Source organism: Phalangium opilio, unplaced genomic scaffold (genome assembly GCF_054372755.1).
Source record: "Phalangium opilio isolate 3A_F unplaced genomic scaffold, DU_Popi_V2 ptg000048l_1, whole genome shotgun sequence".
NCBI lineage: Eukaryota > Metazoa > Arthropoda > Arachnida > Opiliones > Phalangiidae > Phalangium > Phalangium opilio.
This window is the reverse complement of record NW_028324170.1, coordinates 353,951-371,111: the sequence shown is the minus strand read 5'-3', so window position 1 is coordinate 371,111 and position 17,161 is coordinate 353,951. Positions and strand designations below refer to the sequence as shown.

The 17,161-nt window shown below is 38.6% G+C and overlaps 1 protein-coding gene across 14 annotated transcripts in view; it reads right to left on the bottom strand.

The window, feature by feature from the left end:
• Positions 1-17,161, bottom strand: part of LOC149673433 (nephrin-like) — a 193,278-nt gene that overhangs the window by 48,615 nt on the left and 127,502 nt on the right. For all 14 annotated transcript variants that reach the window (XR_016366853.1, XR_016366852.1, XR_016366851.1 and 11 more), the window contains 3 exons: positions 2,854-2,911; positions 1,404-1,562; positions 319-495 (listed from right to left, as the gene is read on the bottom strand). Coding sequence is in view for 10 of the 14 variants with exons in the window: in XM_089838972.1 (XP_089695098.1) it covers positions 319-495; positions 1,404-1,562; positions 2,854-2,911 (394 nt within the window). In the remaining 4 variants the exon portion in view is untranslated. The remainder of the gene's footprint in view (positions 1-318; positions 496-1,403; positions 1,563-2,853; positions 2,912-17,161) is intronic.

The window sequence follows — 17,161 nt, the reverse complement described above, 5'->3', positions numbered from 1 at the left end:
AGTCTTCCTCCCTTCCATTCCCTGCCCATAAAAAAACCCCTTTCAACATGTCCTTTGTTTTGTAGGCTTTTTTTACACCTATAGGTAAAGTTTTGTGTCTTCCGTTGGAGAGTAAAAAGAGACTCGGGTCTATAAAGAGTGATTTATAAATAGAGTGACACCTTAAGAAAGAATTACGAACGTCTCTCCACGGCCAGAATGAATAGTTTTAAAAGGGAAGGCCCCATTGTTGTTTAAGAAGCCAAGCTAGGCTTAGGAATGTATCCAATCCTTCCCTGTCTGGAGGTATTATTTTTAGGAGATAGTAGGTGTACTCACACAAGACACTGATAGTTAAGGAAGCCTCCAAGGCAGCTTTGAGTGCTGGGTGTTGCGCCGAACAAGTATAGGTGGCGTCGCTATCCTCTCGTTTAGGATGAACCGATAGAGTACCGATCGTAATGAAACAAGAACTACATTGGCTAGCGGGCGCTGTCGTCTCCGATGGTTTCGTTTCTGTAAAGATATTTAAAAGTTATCAGAGCGCGTCTATGTACTTCCGGTTAAGTGTTCGAGAAGACTTTGGGGTGTCTCTATTACTTATAAAGTTACGAGCTAATGTTTGGTCGTCGCTAGATATCGAGAGTGAAAGATAAGACTATGTTTGCTTAAGCCGCGGAGACTACGGAGTTTGAGAGCACTCGGCTTTCATCAAACATGCAACGAAAAAATGAAGGAATAGGGATTGAAACTTGATTGATGCGATGTCGTTTTGGCGGCGAGTAATAAACTGACGTCATCGTATCTTTTGAATGTCGCCACGATACGAAAGGACACACACTCTCTCCCTCTTAGCCACACGATATCTTAGAGATGAGAAGGATTAGAAAACTTCCGGCCAAACAAGGCTTATGTGTCTTCAGTAACGCTTCAGGCACACAGCTATAGTGCCAAAGCCTAAAATTCTTCTTTAATGTAGTTCTTGGACCTCGTTCCCAACTTAAAGGGGTCGGTGGGTACCCAGGACGAAAATATTTTCCCAGTCTTGAGTTCTCCAAAATCCTCACGCGATTTACCCAGTCCATTAAAGAGATGTATAATAGTGTCAACTAATTTTCCTTTGGAGAACCCCTGTGGCTAAACAACGGCACAATGACTCCCCCCCTATTTAGTCTAGTCTAAACCTAACCTAAACTAAGCCTAACGCACTATGAATCTTATGAAGGGGTCAGGTTCGTCTTATCCTCCCTCGCTAAACCAAAAAACAAGTAGTCAAACGGATATAAGTTTCAAATAGCAGACATTTTTCAATTTGCTCTTCTACACTGTCATCGACCAGTCAAGGTCTAAAATAGGCTAGAATCATTTCAAGCTGGCCACTGCGCGAAACAGGGAAGACCTTGGGTGAAGTTATTTAGGCTTACCTTCGTCTGGTTCGATTTCTTTTCTATTTTTGTACCATTTGAGCGTCGCTTTGGGTTTGCTTCTGTCAGTTTGGCAAGAAATAGTGATACGAGTCGCTTCTCTAACTTGAATTTCTTGCGGTTTTTCTTTGTTATTCAGAATAACGCTCGATGGCGCCACTAAAAAGAAGAAAAAAAGGTATATGTGGTTAGGTCTTGGCTAGGATTAGGAGACGGCGACCTATCTATAAGAACAAAGAAACGTTAGATACATAAAATGAAAGCCGCGATGTATAAATTTCCTTTGCCCGCTTTAGACAATAAAAATTCACGTCGCTTCAGGGGATGAAGAAAAACAAGGCCAGGAAGCCAACAATATAAATATTCATGAACCGAGGCTTAGGTATACATCGTCTTCCCCCGTTTTCATGATCTCATATTACACGTACTTCACAGATTGAGGCCAAAGTTTGCATCGCGGGCAAACAAGAGACTTTAAAAATTGAGAAACATACTTTACAGTGCCCGGGAAAAAAAAATGCCTGCACTTTTTATAAAAATATATTGCTCCGCAACTTTTTTTATTTTTCTTATATATATAAGGTTAAGCATAGTTTGTTATATATTTAGTTGGGCGATACTTTTGTGATTTATAAGGCACTTGGGCTGGAAAAACCAGTTGCGGTACCGTACATGGTCTAATACCATAAATTAAAAAAAAAAAATCGTTAAGCCTATTTCAATTTTTGAAATTTAGCGCGCGCGCTTAAACAATTGTAGGTAATCTCAAGCGCTTTATGAAATTAAGCCTTGGGTTTAAAATTTTAAAGATAGCACGAGCGGATTTAAATAAAGAGATACTTTAATTCCATGTACAAAATTCCATTCAAATTCATTTAAATTTAGCTAAGCTAAAAAGTCAGGAAGAAAGAAGTACGAAAAACTGACATGGTCTATCCCCTCGACCGTTTCTAACTCAATTCCTTGTAAATTCCTTGAACTAAAGTAAAAGTAGGTCTAAGATGATTATATACTAGACGAAAAACTGTTTCAAAATTCGCACTTTGACACTAAGGGATCGGAAGTCATCACTTCCGCTTCCCTGACTTTGGAGAAAAGTCAGTCTAAAAAGGGGGGAGTGAAACTGATCCCCCGCGTTGACGCCCACGCCTAGATAGCTTGGCGCCTTCACAGAACAACGGTTCACTGATCGAAAGAGACGTTTGCGAGCTTCAATATAGCGAGTCTTGGAGAAATCTCTTCCACCTATAGTGTAGGAAGCGCTACACCGTGGACCAGTTAGCTTTAGGGACGTTTTCAAGCTAGGACTACTTCGCTAGGCCTTGGCTAAAATCTCTCTTCAACCTTTAGCGTACTAGGAAACGTTACACCGTGGACCAGTTTGCTTTAGGATCGGGTTTAGTTGAGAAAAAAGGAAATAAAGATGAAAGAAAGAAGTCAGCCTACTTACGCATGACTGTCAATTTGGCTCCCGCTCTTATCGGTTGTTGCTCCGGAGCTGGTCCCACCTGACACCAAAGATAAAAAGAAGTAATGTTGCTTTAATCACATCATAAACAGGTCATCTTGATTCAAACATTCATGGGAGAATTTAGAGCATTAATAATACAAATACATTCTAAATTTAGATAGCAAGAAACATCAAAAAGAAATGACAGCGCTACGTTAGCCTAATAGTTTTTAATAGAACTTCTATTCCTATTACTGTATTTTCTATGGTTTGATCTTAGCTATACAAGTAATTCATACTTATAACTGAATTGTTACTTATATTAGAACGGCATACGAACTTCGAGTTCATTAACTGAATTACTAGAAACTGTGTCTTCCTAATAAACATTTTAATTAAATTTCTCGAAAGTTTATAAATAATTAAACTTATAATTAATTTAAAACTATGGCGTCGTAATTAACGCGTAAACACCGAATTTAAAATATTTTAAAACTTTAGGTGAAGCCAGCATTCAGGCTGAAACAATACCATGTATTTTCCCATAGCCCCTGTAGAAATGTTTACCACGCTACACACCATTGTTCAGGGAGAAGCAGCTCACCAGGCGTTTAAGAAAAAACTTCACTGATATTTTTTAAAAAATTAGTACAGAGGATTTATGCGCAATTTTGAGTAAATTTTTTGAAAAACCCTGTATAAATAAATAAATAAATCACTAGAAATATTTTTATATTTTTCAAGAGGCGTGATAAACGATTGAGATCAGTAAGGGGGAACGTAAAAAAAAAAAAAATTGGTTTTCAAAAATGTTGATTGAGATACCGTCTGCCACCAATCGAGCTTTCCTTGCTGATTTCTCGAGTATTCAATCCTAAAAATTTTCAACATCTTTCCCCCTCAATAGGCTCAAATTTAAAGCGCCCAATGAGTAATCGCCCAAGCTACAGGCATTAGCCAATAGGAATGGAGAGGGTAGGAAGGGACCTCGTTTTATCCATTTTCGCGCTTTTCAAGATATCCAACAAATAAACGTTCATTAATTGAAGTAAAACGTATTTTTAGTGAGCACTAATAACCACTCTAACCTAGTAAAAATAGTATACAACGTGCTTCAACTATGGTGGTACAACTAAAGTACAGTTGTATCTATGGAAAATCTATTTTGAGTCGAAAAGGTTCTGTGAAATTTTGCCACAAGGGTCATCGTTTATGAGTTATGATCGGAGAGAAACAGGATTGGTTCAAGCTTAAGTTCATAAGATGTTCGATAAGTTTGTCACAGGTTACAAACTGGAGCTTGTCGTGAAGTGACATAGGTCATATATTCTCTTAAAGCGACGCCTGGTGAGGGGCTGTCAAAGTCTTAGTACAGACTAAATAAGAAGATGGACTGCAAAATTAACTGAGTGTAGTCTTGAATTCTCGCTTGTCGTTCTCGAACTAGCTCGAGCTGTAAGTCTCTAGCATTACAAAAGTAGAGGTGGTATCATACTTATTTAGGCTATCTTATAAACTTATGCATGGTTCAAGCTATAACCGCGAGTAAGTGCAGTTCAAACTTCTAACGACGAACTTCTGTTCAGCTACCCATCAAAATATCCACTCGTTAAAGTGTTAGAGGGGGATCTTAGTCACGTGACAATTTCCCGCCCTTACTCTCACGCATGGTTCCCGCATGGATTCATATATATATATATAGACGTCTTTTCCCTCGTTTCTGAAGTTTGTCTGATAAATGTCTGCCGCCTAGAAGCCAAAGGGCATCACGTTCGTCGGACAGTGGTCATTTTTCAACTGGACGAATTCTAGCCACCCTTGAAACTCAGTCAAGAATATATCGCGGGCTCTAGTCCTTCCACGCGTTCCTTTATCGTCATTACTTTATTTTGGTGGCGGCGGCTGCCCTGGTAACGCCTCCTTTTATCCGCTTGATGGAAAGTCCACCCCTCCTACTCCTTTGCACATTACGATGAAAAATTTATCTAAAATTCAATTTGGAACCTTTCCTCCTAGAGCCACTATAGCTTCAACTTTATACCATCCAAACTTTCAGTTGGCCCTATTGATTTCAGAGCGTTGATACTGTATGTACATTTGAGGACCCGTATAAGAGTTATACTTGGTCATATGACTAATGTTTGTTTGTTTTTATTAATGTATACACAGGGTTTGCCATAAAGAAACTGAAAACAGTGGACACCAAAGGGCAAAATATCATATAGAACATTTTCAACTCCAAATTGACCACAGAACTCGCTGTAGTTTGCTCCAAACTAACCTGCATATTTGGAAATCCCCTGGATTTATGAGAAAAGTGATGTGGTTTTATGAAAGGGGAGGGGCTTAAACGTCATCCTATCTTAGCTTTTTGATTACCTTGAAACAACATGCGCAAAACCAAAAATACTGTATTTATTAATAGATTAAAGAACACATATAATACGTGAGAACGTATTATAAATAACCTAATTATGTTTCCAAAAAGATAAGGTCATTTAATTTCAGTAATTACTGTTTAAAGATAGACACCTTGGGAGGGGGGAAAGTAAATAAATGTATTCTCCTAAATTAAGCTAAGCTCTAGTCCTCTTTTGAATAAAAAGTCCATGATGTAAAACTCTATTTTCGTAAAAATATTTTTGTTACTTATTTCGATTTTTTTAGGACTTCGCGTTGGCAAAGTTACTTCATAGCGAAAGTGGATAATTTTAATTAAATATCTTTATTTTTGGTCTTGTTCCAAAATAAGAAGAGGTAAAACGGAGAACAAAAGACCTCCTCTCAGATTTGCGTTGAGTTTTCTCCAATAATCAATTGTTTTTGGTGGTAGGGGTAGACGTAGACATACACGCAAAAGGCTAATATTAAGTCGATAATTTGCTTGTTGTACGAAAGCCGCTAGATCATCTTGTAAAACAGAAAAGCCACGCTTCTCCCGTCAAAATCTCTCTCGCTCTCCACCCCAAATACATTATGTACGGCAATCATTTATATTCCCCATAGTTCGAATAGTTCATTATATAAAATGGGTTAAGGGGAGATTCAATCCTAAACGCTGACGTCACTATGTAGATGATTTCACCATGCCTCTTACAGGACAATTAGGGAAAATCATCCCACCATCCCCCTCCTACAAAATTAAATAAGGTATTTATTGAAATGATTTGAAAAGAGGGGTCAATCACTCAAAGTAATCGTTTACTTTTGAATGTATTAAAGGAAATGTGAATCGAGGAAAATTAAGTGTTTTTTAATATCGATTCTTTTACTAATTATAAGACCAAATTGTGTGGTGAAATTATCTACGAATGATTTTAAAATTCAAATTAGTTTTCTGGATTTCATAGATTATTTGAAATTTGCACCTCCGACCAATTGCGTAACGCCCTGCCTTCCTGCTAACAAAATTCACGTGGCACGCGCCATGTCGAATAAAATTTGGCGCGAGATTAGAAAAAAAAATTGCACGTGATGTGACGTCAATCATGGCGCGAGATATGGAGCGCGTGCCACGACCTAACAATTAATATTACTTAATACTAAGGTAAAAAAACGCCAAAAACTAAAATTACAATTAATTGCAAAATATGCAAACTACGTCGTTACGAGAGGGGGTACTTCTATATATTTTTGCTAGAGGCATGTAGTACCAACTTTTCACGAGTGTTTTGCTGGTGGATTTATTTTTCGGATATAAAGTGTATTTCCCAACTTATATATATAAGGCGTATGTACTATATTATCTGGTAAAGGTTCCTGCATGCAGAGTCGATATTCTAATTACCTTTTCGCAAAGTCTCTAATTAATGTTATAATTAGGTTTCGCCTCCGGGTTTTGGTCCCTCTCTCCTAGATAGCTATGTTATTTTCTATATCTTATAATCCTTTCTCTCCACTCCCCATCTTTCCCTACAACTAAAAATAAACAACGAGGTCCCCGCAAATTCCAACCAGATCCCCTTGAATTTTATGTAAATTAAATAGTTAATTAATCTACAATTGTAAAACCCGAAATTCCCCTCCATTTTAATTCGTAAACGAAGACCGGAACGACTCTTACCAACGAACCAACGGATTCCTCAATACAAACAATTAAATCTGAAAGAGATCCAGTTTAATTTCGACTACAAGGTCTAGAGTATGCGAAATTTCAGCGAGTTTATTAAATTATTTGAAAATATTTGGAAAACGGAAATACGCGCAGTACGTCATGGGTGATGATGTCATAATGGTGTTGATTGTAGGAAACCATGTGTAAAGTTTGCTAGATAGAGCGTTCATGACGACTGTGGTGACGTCATAATGGTGTTGGTTGTGGCAAACCACGTGGTAAGTTTGCTATAGATAGAGCGTAAGTGACGACTGTGGTGACGTCATAACGGTGTTGGTACGGGAAACGAAAACGATCTACAGGTGTATCTCGCGATTGGCGTTATATGGACCAATTCGATGTAGCAGAGAGGGGAAGACACGGGGGGGGATAAAACGCTGCCTTCCACCTCGCATTTTGGCGCCTGCGCTGTAGTCAATTTGTATCATGAAAGTGCGCAGAGACGAATGTCAATGTATGCCCCGATACTGAGGGTTTCCTACCCCCTTTTATTTTGCGTCGAAAAGGTCCTTATAACGACAAAATATCTCGCTATATGTCAAAACAATTTCACTTTCAATTAAAGATGTTTCAAAATATTCTCGGAACCTTTTATAAACAAAATACTTCACGTCTATACGTTACCAAGAAATGGTACTCAGCCTTAAGGGCGGATGTGTTTAAATCCGTTTGTATACAGTATAAGGGAGAGATAGCGAGAGCACTAGGGAATGAATATTAAAGGGCTATTATTATAGTTGACCCCAAGCAAATTCGCGGGATAGCTGAGACATAATGAGTCCAGAAGGACCAAAGACTCGGCTTCGATCGACGTAGGACGACTTTGTTTAAAATCCCGCATCAATGTCCGGCGGCGGACATCGTACGAATTAAGTATAAATTAGCCTAATGAACAATAAATAAACTAACAATTTAGGGTGGTAATGAACCGTTATGACCTTTCTGTTAACAAGTCCCTTACTGTAGGACGAAATACACGTACGCTCGAAAGGAATTCTGAGTGTGTATGTTTTTCCTGAAGTGTATATAAAGAAAGCGAAAGAGGTCTGCAGGGTATAAAAGACAGACGCAACGCGGTAGGTTGGAAATATTTTTATCCGATTTCCTGAGGCCTTTCATTTTACCGCGTGTTTTTCTTTAATGCTTACTTCTTAATTTTCTGGGGATTTAAACACGCGGCCGGAAACTCCAAGGAGCTAACCATGCGCTCATGGTTTTGGGCCGGAAAAACGGCCTCCAATGCCCAAAGGACTTGACCGTTTCCACGGATATCGCCTACGCCGCTTTCTAAGATCTTCAGAAGTATATCAACTGAAGCCTTTAAACTTCTTGAAAAGCAACAAACTTTGAGAATTATTTCAAGAGGAGTGGCAATAAATGACTAGTAGAACTGAAACCTAACACTTTCGAAAACCTGCCATTTTATCATAAAGTTTCTTTTTTAAATTTAAAACTTCATTTAAAAAAACCACCATCCCTTTAACTTCATATGAATTGGTGAGACGATAATGTCGAGTATAAATACAGAATTATTGCAAAGGGACTAGCATCAACCAGAGAGAATTAATAAATGAGGAGCAGAATTGAAACCTATTCTATCATATATTTTTAAATTTTAAAACTTGATTTAAAAAGAACTACCAAGCCTTTGAACTTCCTTAGCCTTGGTGAGACGATAAATAAGAATATAAATACAAAACCACCGAGAACATTTCGTTAATTACTTTAAAACTAACTTCAATTAACAGTCTTTTTTCTTTTATCGTGTCGTCTAAAGAGACAAGAAGGAATTTCCCCGACGATGTAAACCAGGATCGAGGGAGGAGCTCCACTCTTCCGTTGACAAACCCCGAAGAGTTCTATACTTGGGACGGAGAACCTCACTTCGAGTAAACGTCGTGAATCAAGTTAAACTGGGAAACAATCTCCGTGGCCAAGAAAATCGCCATAGAGAAACGCCGCGCACTAACCTTTCACATTATTAATGCTCTTCAATGGAACAGAGCGATACGAATGTACGGATAGCTAAGAACCCATACAAGACCTGAGAACGTTTCAAGATGGATTTAGATTGTATTGAAAGTCGTGATAACGGGCGTATTGGAGACACTGCATGGAGAAGTTGAAGGAAAGGTTTAGGTAACATAACTTTATACTTTAAAAGAATGGAGTGTTCCTAAATATAAAAGGAATTAAATATTATAAAAAATAATTAGTACATTTAATTTGTCTTAAAAATAATCAAGGACTACTGCGCGATCCGCCATTGGTTTAGCGGCGTCTGCTAGCCAGAACCTACCTTACCCTTACCTATCTCAGCCTATGAGGATTCAACCAATCCCGTAGGGGTTAGTGGTTCGATTTAGCAGACGCCACTAATTTTTAAGACTAATTAAATGTACTAATTATCAAATTGTAATAAGACATAATTTATTTTCATTTTAATATTTTTGCTTTTATATTCAGAAAAAAACCGTTCTTTCAAGGCATAATGTTATGTTACCTAAACTTTTCCTTTAACTATAGGCTTCGCAGTTTGATGTTTACGACGCTCTCAAAGTATTTCTTTTGTCAAGCAATTAATTATCACACTAATATTACCTTCCCGTAATACTTATTTAACTACAAACGTTCTCGCGTACTAAATTGGTTCCAACTAGAATGTCCGGTAAAAGGTTGGCTGTCTGTCTCTCCCTAGAGGATGTTACAACTCGCATTCCCGTAAGTGTTTTCCGTTGGTTATACAAACACACACTAGGCTAGCCGTGCAGGGGTGCGTACTGAACAGTAAGTACATACATACACCAGCATGGTATGGAACGGAACTAGAGTATACCTCAAGTACTTCACATTTAAAATGTTAAAAATATTCATATCCTTATAATGATTTTTATCTCATAGAAGTACGCGTATATATATAACTAAATTACGTAGCTAGCGCGAGGGATTCTGGGGGTAAAAATAACGTTAGAGGTCCCAAAAGCAATTTCAATATTGGTGTGTTATTTCAAGTACTGGAAAGGGATTGAAATAGGAGGAAAAAAATATATAAATTCTTCGGGAGTCGGAATACGTTAAGATGACGTTTCCTCTCTCCTTTCCTCTCCTCTCTGTCGACTATTTGATTTAAAAGTTTTTCTAGGAAGGATGGGGACCCAGTGGGGGTGGGGTTAGGGTTAGGGGTAGGGGTAGGGGTAGGGGTAGGGGTAGGGAAGGGGTGAATCCATCAACCAATAAATATTCCACGGTATAAGAGATTCAAAAGTCAACCCCGTTCCCTAACTTACGTAGCGAAGAATATTTTTCTAGGCATATTTCTGTATTTTAGCTTCGTCTCATATTGACAATGTAAAAACGGGGCTTATTTAAAGTTTATAGTTTGAGAGTCAGGTTAACCGTACTATACCAGGGAGAAATACGGTACCATGGAGTAGAAAAGATGATAGGCGACCTGCGGAATGCGTTAAAACTCTCCCAGTGTACCTTGCCCAACATGAACGGTCCTACCCTTCGGAAGAGGCGATTGTTAAGTGCTGCCGCCTAGCGCCATTGTATTTGTATCAGAACTAGCTTTTAAGACAGAGGGGACGTGGCGTCCTTAAACCAAAGGTCTCAATTACACGTGCTCGCATTGCAAAAAATAGATAATAATACCAGGGATAGATTTAATTTTCGAAGCAGGAATGGAGAACGGTTAGTATTTACTTCAGTTATTCCGACTCATAGACCACCCAGTATAGAGCCCCTCCCACAACACGTAAAAGAAAATTTTAAATTATCTTATAGGGTCACTAAAACTATGTTTTGATAACGTTGCTGACGGGGACGGCGAAAAGTACGCAATTCCTTTTTGCCTCCGTCGCTATGACCGGCCGCCTCTTCTTTTATACCCCCCCCCCTTCCGTTCCGTGGAAGGGGGTCCGGGACTTTGACGCGCGCCCAGATTGCTCTGTTCTCCATTCCTACTTCTAAAATTAAATCCATCCCTGATAATAATAATTTCTTCTTTGTCTGATCTTCCTTATGTTTTAATAAAGGAATCATTGTGTCTCATACCATCTTGGTTAAATTTCGCTTCTTTTGCATTGCTTCTTTTGGGAAGGGGGGAGGTTTGTGGGGTTGGACCCCGGGGTTATTCGATTTGAATGACGCTATGGAAAATATTCCCCGCGATCATTCACTCTTAAAACCCGAGCGCGCATTTTAAACGTAGCCAAAACAACCGCAAACAACCCTAAGCGTCGTAACGTACATCCGAGGGTATTTTCTTTACTAAAAGCCAACTGTATGGTAATACTTTCACTGCGTTGAAGCGCTTTCAAGTTCCACCACGAGAAAGGTCTAGGCGTAACGTTATACCGACGTTAGGAAATATTGAATGGTTATAAATCTGCGGGGCCGAGTTATTCCTGGGGGACCCGTGATCGTTTACCTGGTGTGCCCAACGATGTCGCGAGATTTTAGGGAATGGGTTACAATTTGTTTTCAGCAAAAGGAAGGAATATATTTGTTCCGGCGGCTTATTTATGACGCGTAATAACTGTAAATAGTATAGCAACAACAACAAGACGCGTTATTGAATTTTACAAAATTGCTGCTAAAATGGACGTTGCAAGAGAGGGGAATACATTTCATTTATTTTCCATAGCGAGCTAGCGAAACTATACCTTTAAATAGTAACATTTTTACTTCGGTAATAGTTTCTACATTTAAATTACTATACCAAGAAGCGATATCTAGTTTACTAGGGAGAAGGTATAAGATGCCAAAGTATTCACGGGCCATAGTCCCAGTCCCACCTTTCAAAATACAAGGGGGGACGTAAAAGGAGGCCGGGCTATTTCGCTTCCTCTCCTCAGTCGGAAAATACAAAGTAATTTTCGTCATTCGAGTCGCGCTGACGTGAGTTTTCAAGAACCAATGAGATGCTGGCTGGTTGTAATTTAGAGGAGGGGATTAATTCCGGACCTACTATACGTTTGGACTGGAGATAGCGCTAGAAATGTGGCGAATTTACACCTTCTCCCTAGTAAACTAAATATCACTTCTTGACTATACCAAAACATTACTGTTCCAAATTAAATGATTATATCTAGTTCTTGAATCGTCCTTAGTTAATGATGTATTCATTACATTTATTCACCATAGCTAACGTTCCTATAAACCTTTAAATATAAATGATTTTGTTTTGGGCCTAACCGGTAGTTTCTACATTTTAAATTATTTTAAGCAACAAACACATTATATGGTATGGTTCGAAATTAAATGTATTAAATCTAGTCCATAGTTTATAATGCGTCAAAGGGTTGCGCTGATCACCAGGATGTTTTTGTTACTTGTTTACTTTGTTACAATGATTTATAATTTAATTAAGAGGTCATCCCTAAAATACTCCAATCTTAACACGAAAACAGTATCCCTTGTGGCAAAATGGAGATGGAAGTTATATTTTCGACTCAAAATCGATTTCCCAAAGAACATCCCCCTTAATTTAGGCCGGACTTATCAGAAACACCCTGTACAGTTCCAGGATGGTTTAGAAATACGGATACGAGATGGGCGCATGCAATGAAAGGGGGTATACCTATTAAGTCCCAAGTTTTTCTTTTCTTTCTGCAGGGTTATAGAAATAATGCGGAGCTTTCTTATCTAGAAAATTGTTTTCGGAAATGGAAGGTAGTTCCAAGGGAATTACCTTTAAGAAAGGAAACGTTTAGTTTCGTGTCGTGTCGTTTCCTCTATTAGGACGCCATTTAACAAGCGGGAAAACGTGCGCGGCGCACCCCGTGCATGCACTCTAATTTCACTATCAACCGAATGTTCGGCTGCCTGCCGCATGACGAGGGTTCTTAAAAGAGGGGTTTTAAAGGAAAGACCTATTCTAGAAAATCCTTTCTGAGCCTTTATTCGAAAGAACGTAATAATTAACTGAGTGGTTATATTTGAGTCGAAAGTGTTCTATGACATTTTGCAATAAGGGCCACAGTTTACTAGTCATGATTAGAGTGTTTTATGGATGATCCCATTAAATTTAAGTAAGAAACTGAATAGACAATGATTTCTGAATTAATTAAGGGGTCATTTCTAAAACATTCTTACAATCGTAACTTTTAAGCGGTGGTCCTTAGTGCAAAACTTCAATGAAATTACATTTTAGACTCAAAATTGGCTTCCCATAGAGTGGTATTAAGAGGGGTGGTGCTAAGGGGACGTGACGTCAATATTGGGAGTCTAAAATGTATGACCCAAGCTGACGACTTCCAATATGGTTGCCAAAACCGAGATAAGAGATAGGAGGGTGTTGACGTCACGAAAAAGTTCGTGGTAGCAGACTACAGAACCAACTGTACTTCGGTTCTACCACCATTTATGAACAGTTTGTACAAACATACGGGTAGAACCATATAGCCATAATATGCACTTTTGAACATTAAAGAAAAACATTGTTTCAACCCTTCCTTTAGGCTTAACTGTGTATTGATTTTGTAACTACTAGGATAAATCACTATTACAATTCCTACAGAAAACATCAAGCCGAAGCCGAATCCGAATCCGTATCCAAGGCGAGGCAAACTAGCCCCCATTCCCAAACGGATTAAGTCATTAGGAATCAAAGAAAAGGTATAAGTACAGGCGCAACATCCAATGGAAAAACATTAACACAGATGACCTCCGTTCACGTGAAAACAAGGCTTAATATCCCAGCATTATAAAAGGGGAAATTCCTGGCCTTTATACGTATTAAAACTTTCTTCCCTGGACGGTCTAACGACCATTGACCTAAGCCTAACCCGTACCCCCCTTTTTCGCAAACTTTATTTCTGATTATTTGGCGATCTGGCCCGAGTTTGGGATCTAATTAACGCCGAGGGGCGCCTCTAACCCCCGTGGGGCTCAAAACCCTACCCCCCTCACCCCCCAAGGGCCACTCAGACGTCCAAGAGCCTGTGGCTAAATCAAGGCTAAAGAGGTCATGGATACGCTTCTAGGGGTCAGCCGGAGTTTGCTTTTAATGTTATTTTAGATGAGATTAAAGTAAACTCTATTCTGATTACAGGAAGACCTTGAAGACGGTTTCAAATGCAAACTAAGCCATATCCTGGTAATACATGGACTTTGTATTTCTAAGAGGACCTGTTAAGCATGCAGTAAATATTTTGCCAGTGTTGGGGAATTGTTTTTTTCGTGTAGAGTGGAGCGACCTTGATATACTACCAGATAAAATACAGAACCCTGCGCTTTAAACAGTTATTTCTGAAACTCAATTTAAAATTAACGACTTTGACATAGTAGAACGCTAATCTTACTCCCCTCGGTCGTGCAAACCGTTCCATTATTATATAACTTTGCATGTAAGCTCATTCCCAGTTTTCTTACCCCATACACGGTATTTAAGCTCCGTTTCCAAATACGCTCGGTCAATGCATGGTCGAACACGTGTAATTCTTTGGTTAACCACCAGGAATTAGATGGCTAATTGTAGAGTCGAGTCGAGTCAGGACCGATAAGTAAATAGAAAACCCCGAATGGCTAAAAAAGATCAGTAATAATTACGGCGGCGGCACATATTTCAATCCGTAATTATGTTTCGGGGATAGCCGGACCCTTCCGTTCGTTCGTTGACCGTTCTCAGGCCACTAAACTGGTGGCAGAGCTCCGGGCTTTAACAAATTAGCCATAAGCTTAATTGGAAGGCGATGATGATAAGGACTAATAAACGAGCCTTGATCATTACATTTTCTCCTTCAATAATTAGGCGACGCTACCGGGTCTTCTCAAAACCCCAGACCCTAGACCCCTTCCACCACCCTTGAAGCTGCTAATACCTTAACTCTCCTCCCCCACCCGCATACAGGGATTTCGTTAAGCCTAACCGATTTTCTACAACCATTTCGAGTTTCGACTCGACAGCTGTTTCGGGCAACTTTTAAATAGTTTTTCCTTTTTTTTTATTATGATAGGTTGTGAATCGAAAATAACCCCATCTCTATTAATTATAATTTATTTTATATATTAAAAAATAATAATAATGAGTAAGGCATTGACTTTCAATAGCTAAACCACGTGACGGGTTTCTTATCAAGGGTATATAGATTAATAGAAAGTAAGCTGGACACTGCATGGGGAGGTTAATGATTAATAGAAAGTAAGCTGGACACTGCATGGGGAGGTTAATGATTAATAGAAAGTGCAGTGGGTTAATGAAGTCTTTCGAATGTAGGGTTCAGTATGGTTTACGTCGACGTACTCCAATGAGGGCTTCGTTTGTTTCTTTGGTTAATTGAACAATCATTGCTCTACTTTATTTAATATTAAGATATCTTTTTTACATAATTTTTCTAAAAGACGAAATAGAACTAAGAGCTCATTTTCAAGAGGTATTCATTGATCTGGGAATGATGTTAGAAAATAATTACATCATTGTTTCTTGAAAATAATATTGTTGGGGTAACATTTTCGGTATTAGTTTGCACATAAGCTCATAAGATATGTTCCATAAGTTTGTCACTGGTTACAAACTGGAGCTTGTCATGAAGTGAGTGAGGTAGGTCATAGATTCGAGGTAAAGCGACAACTGGTGAGGCGCTGTCAAAGGCTTAGTAATGCAGACTAAATAGGACCTAGATGGAAGTCCTGCAAAATTAACCACCGATCGAGTGTAGTACTTCAATTCTCGCTTGTCGTTCTCGAACTGGCTCGAGCTGTGTCTCTAGCATTACAAAGTGTATACTTATGTAACATATCTTATAAATTTATGGTATGGCAGTATTCATACGAGAGTTTTTCACCCTATACCATGGAGAGAAGTAAATATTTTGTTTTTTTGTTGACTCAGAGGCAATGATTGTGATTTACACGATTAAGTATATCCTACACTTTCTTTACAGTGTGCCTCACACTCTGTTGGTTCTATTTGTCTTTGTTCTTTTGAGGTATACGTTCGCGAGGGTGAACGGATCTCTAAGGGGAACAATAAGATGGGGTGGGAGGAAGGACAGACTAAAAAGGGGGAGATACCGGGGAGGGGGACAGCTTTACATTGTCTTCTATAATGAGGACAATATCGAGTTTCTTAACACCGTCCCGAAAACTCATTTGCATACCATAGAGGATGAAACTATACCCTTTTGTCTTTGAGGCAAATTGCTTAAATTGGACGAAAGCGAGACCCGTGCTTGCCTAGCGTCAGGGACTCCGAATTTTACTTATTTTCTTAAAACCTACATGAAGGGGAATTTTTCAGAGTATAACAAACATAAGTTTTATGACGATCTATAAGTTGTTGATTTACAATTTGAGAAAAGACAAAATAAGAAATATTTTGATTATATTGTTGAAGACTTGTATATACAGGGTGTATCTGATAAGTCTGATAATAAATTAAGGGGGATGTTAATTCTTTGGCAATCAAGTTTGAGTTAAAAATGTAACTTCTATATATCTCCATTTTGTTCGCCACAAGGGACACTGTTTTAGAGTTATGATTTGATGGAGTGTTTTAGGGATGGCCCTTACATTTAATTAGAAATCATTCATTGTCTTTCAGTTTCATTGTTAAATTTAAGGGATATACTATATAGACGGGCTTTGCGACTCACCATCCGCCATCTTTCAAAATGGCGGCCGGCAAAATTACTTAACAAAAATGTTCCTAATTTCGGCAAACGTTGGGTCTCTTTATCACTAGTGAGTTATAAGTTTATCTTCCATTGTCTTTCAGTTTCATTATCAAATTTAAGGGATATACTATATTGACGGACTTTGCGACCTTTCATCCGCCATCTTTCAAAATGGCGGCCGGCAAAATCACTTAACGAAAATGCCCTGAAGGTCGGCAAACGTTGAGTCTCTTTGTCGCTATAGTGAGTTATAAGTTTATCTTCCATTGTCTTTCAGATTCATTATTAAATTTAAGGGATATACTATATAGACGGGCTTTGCGACTAGTCGTCCGCCATCTTTCAAAATGGTGGCCGGCAAAATTACTTAACAAAAATGTTCTGAATTTCGGCAAACGTTGGGTATCTTTGTAGCTAGTCGGTTATAAGTTTATCTTCCAGAACTAATCTGAAAGTTATCTGATAATTTGAAAAGAAGTGAATTTTTCAGTTATTTTTTTGGTAAATGCGCATTCTTCAGAGAACCATAACTTAAAAGGGAATGTGTCACGACAATAACATCTATATAATATAA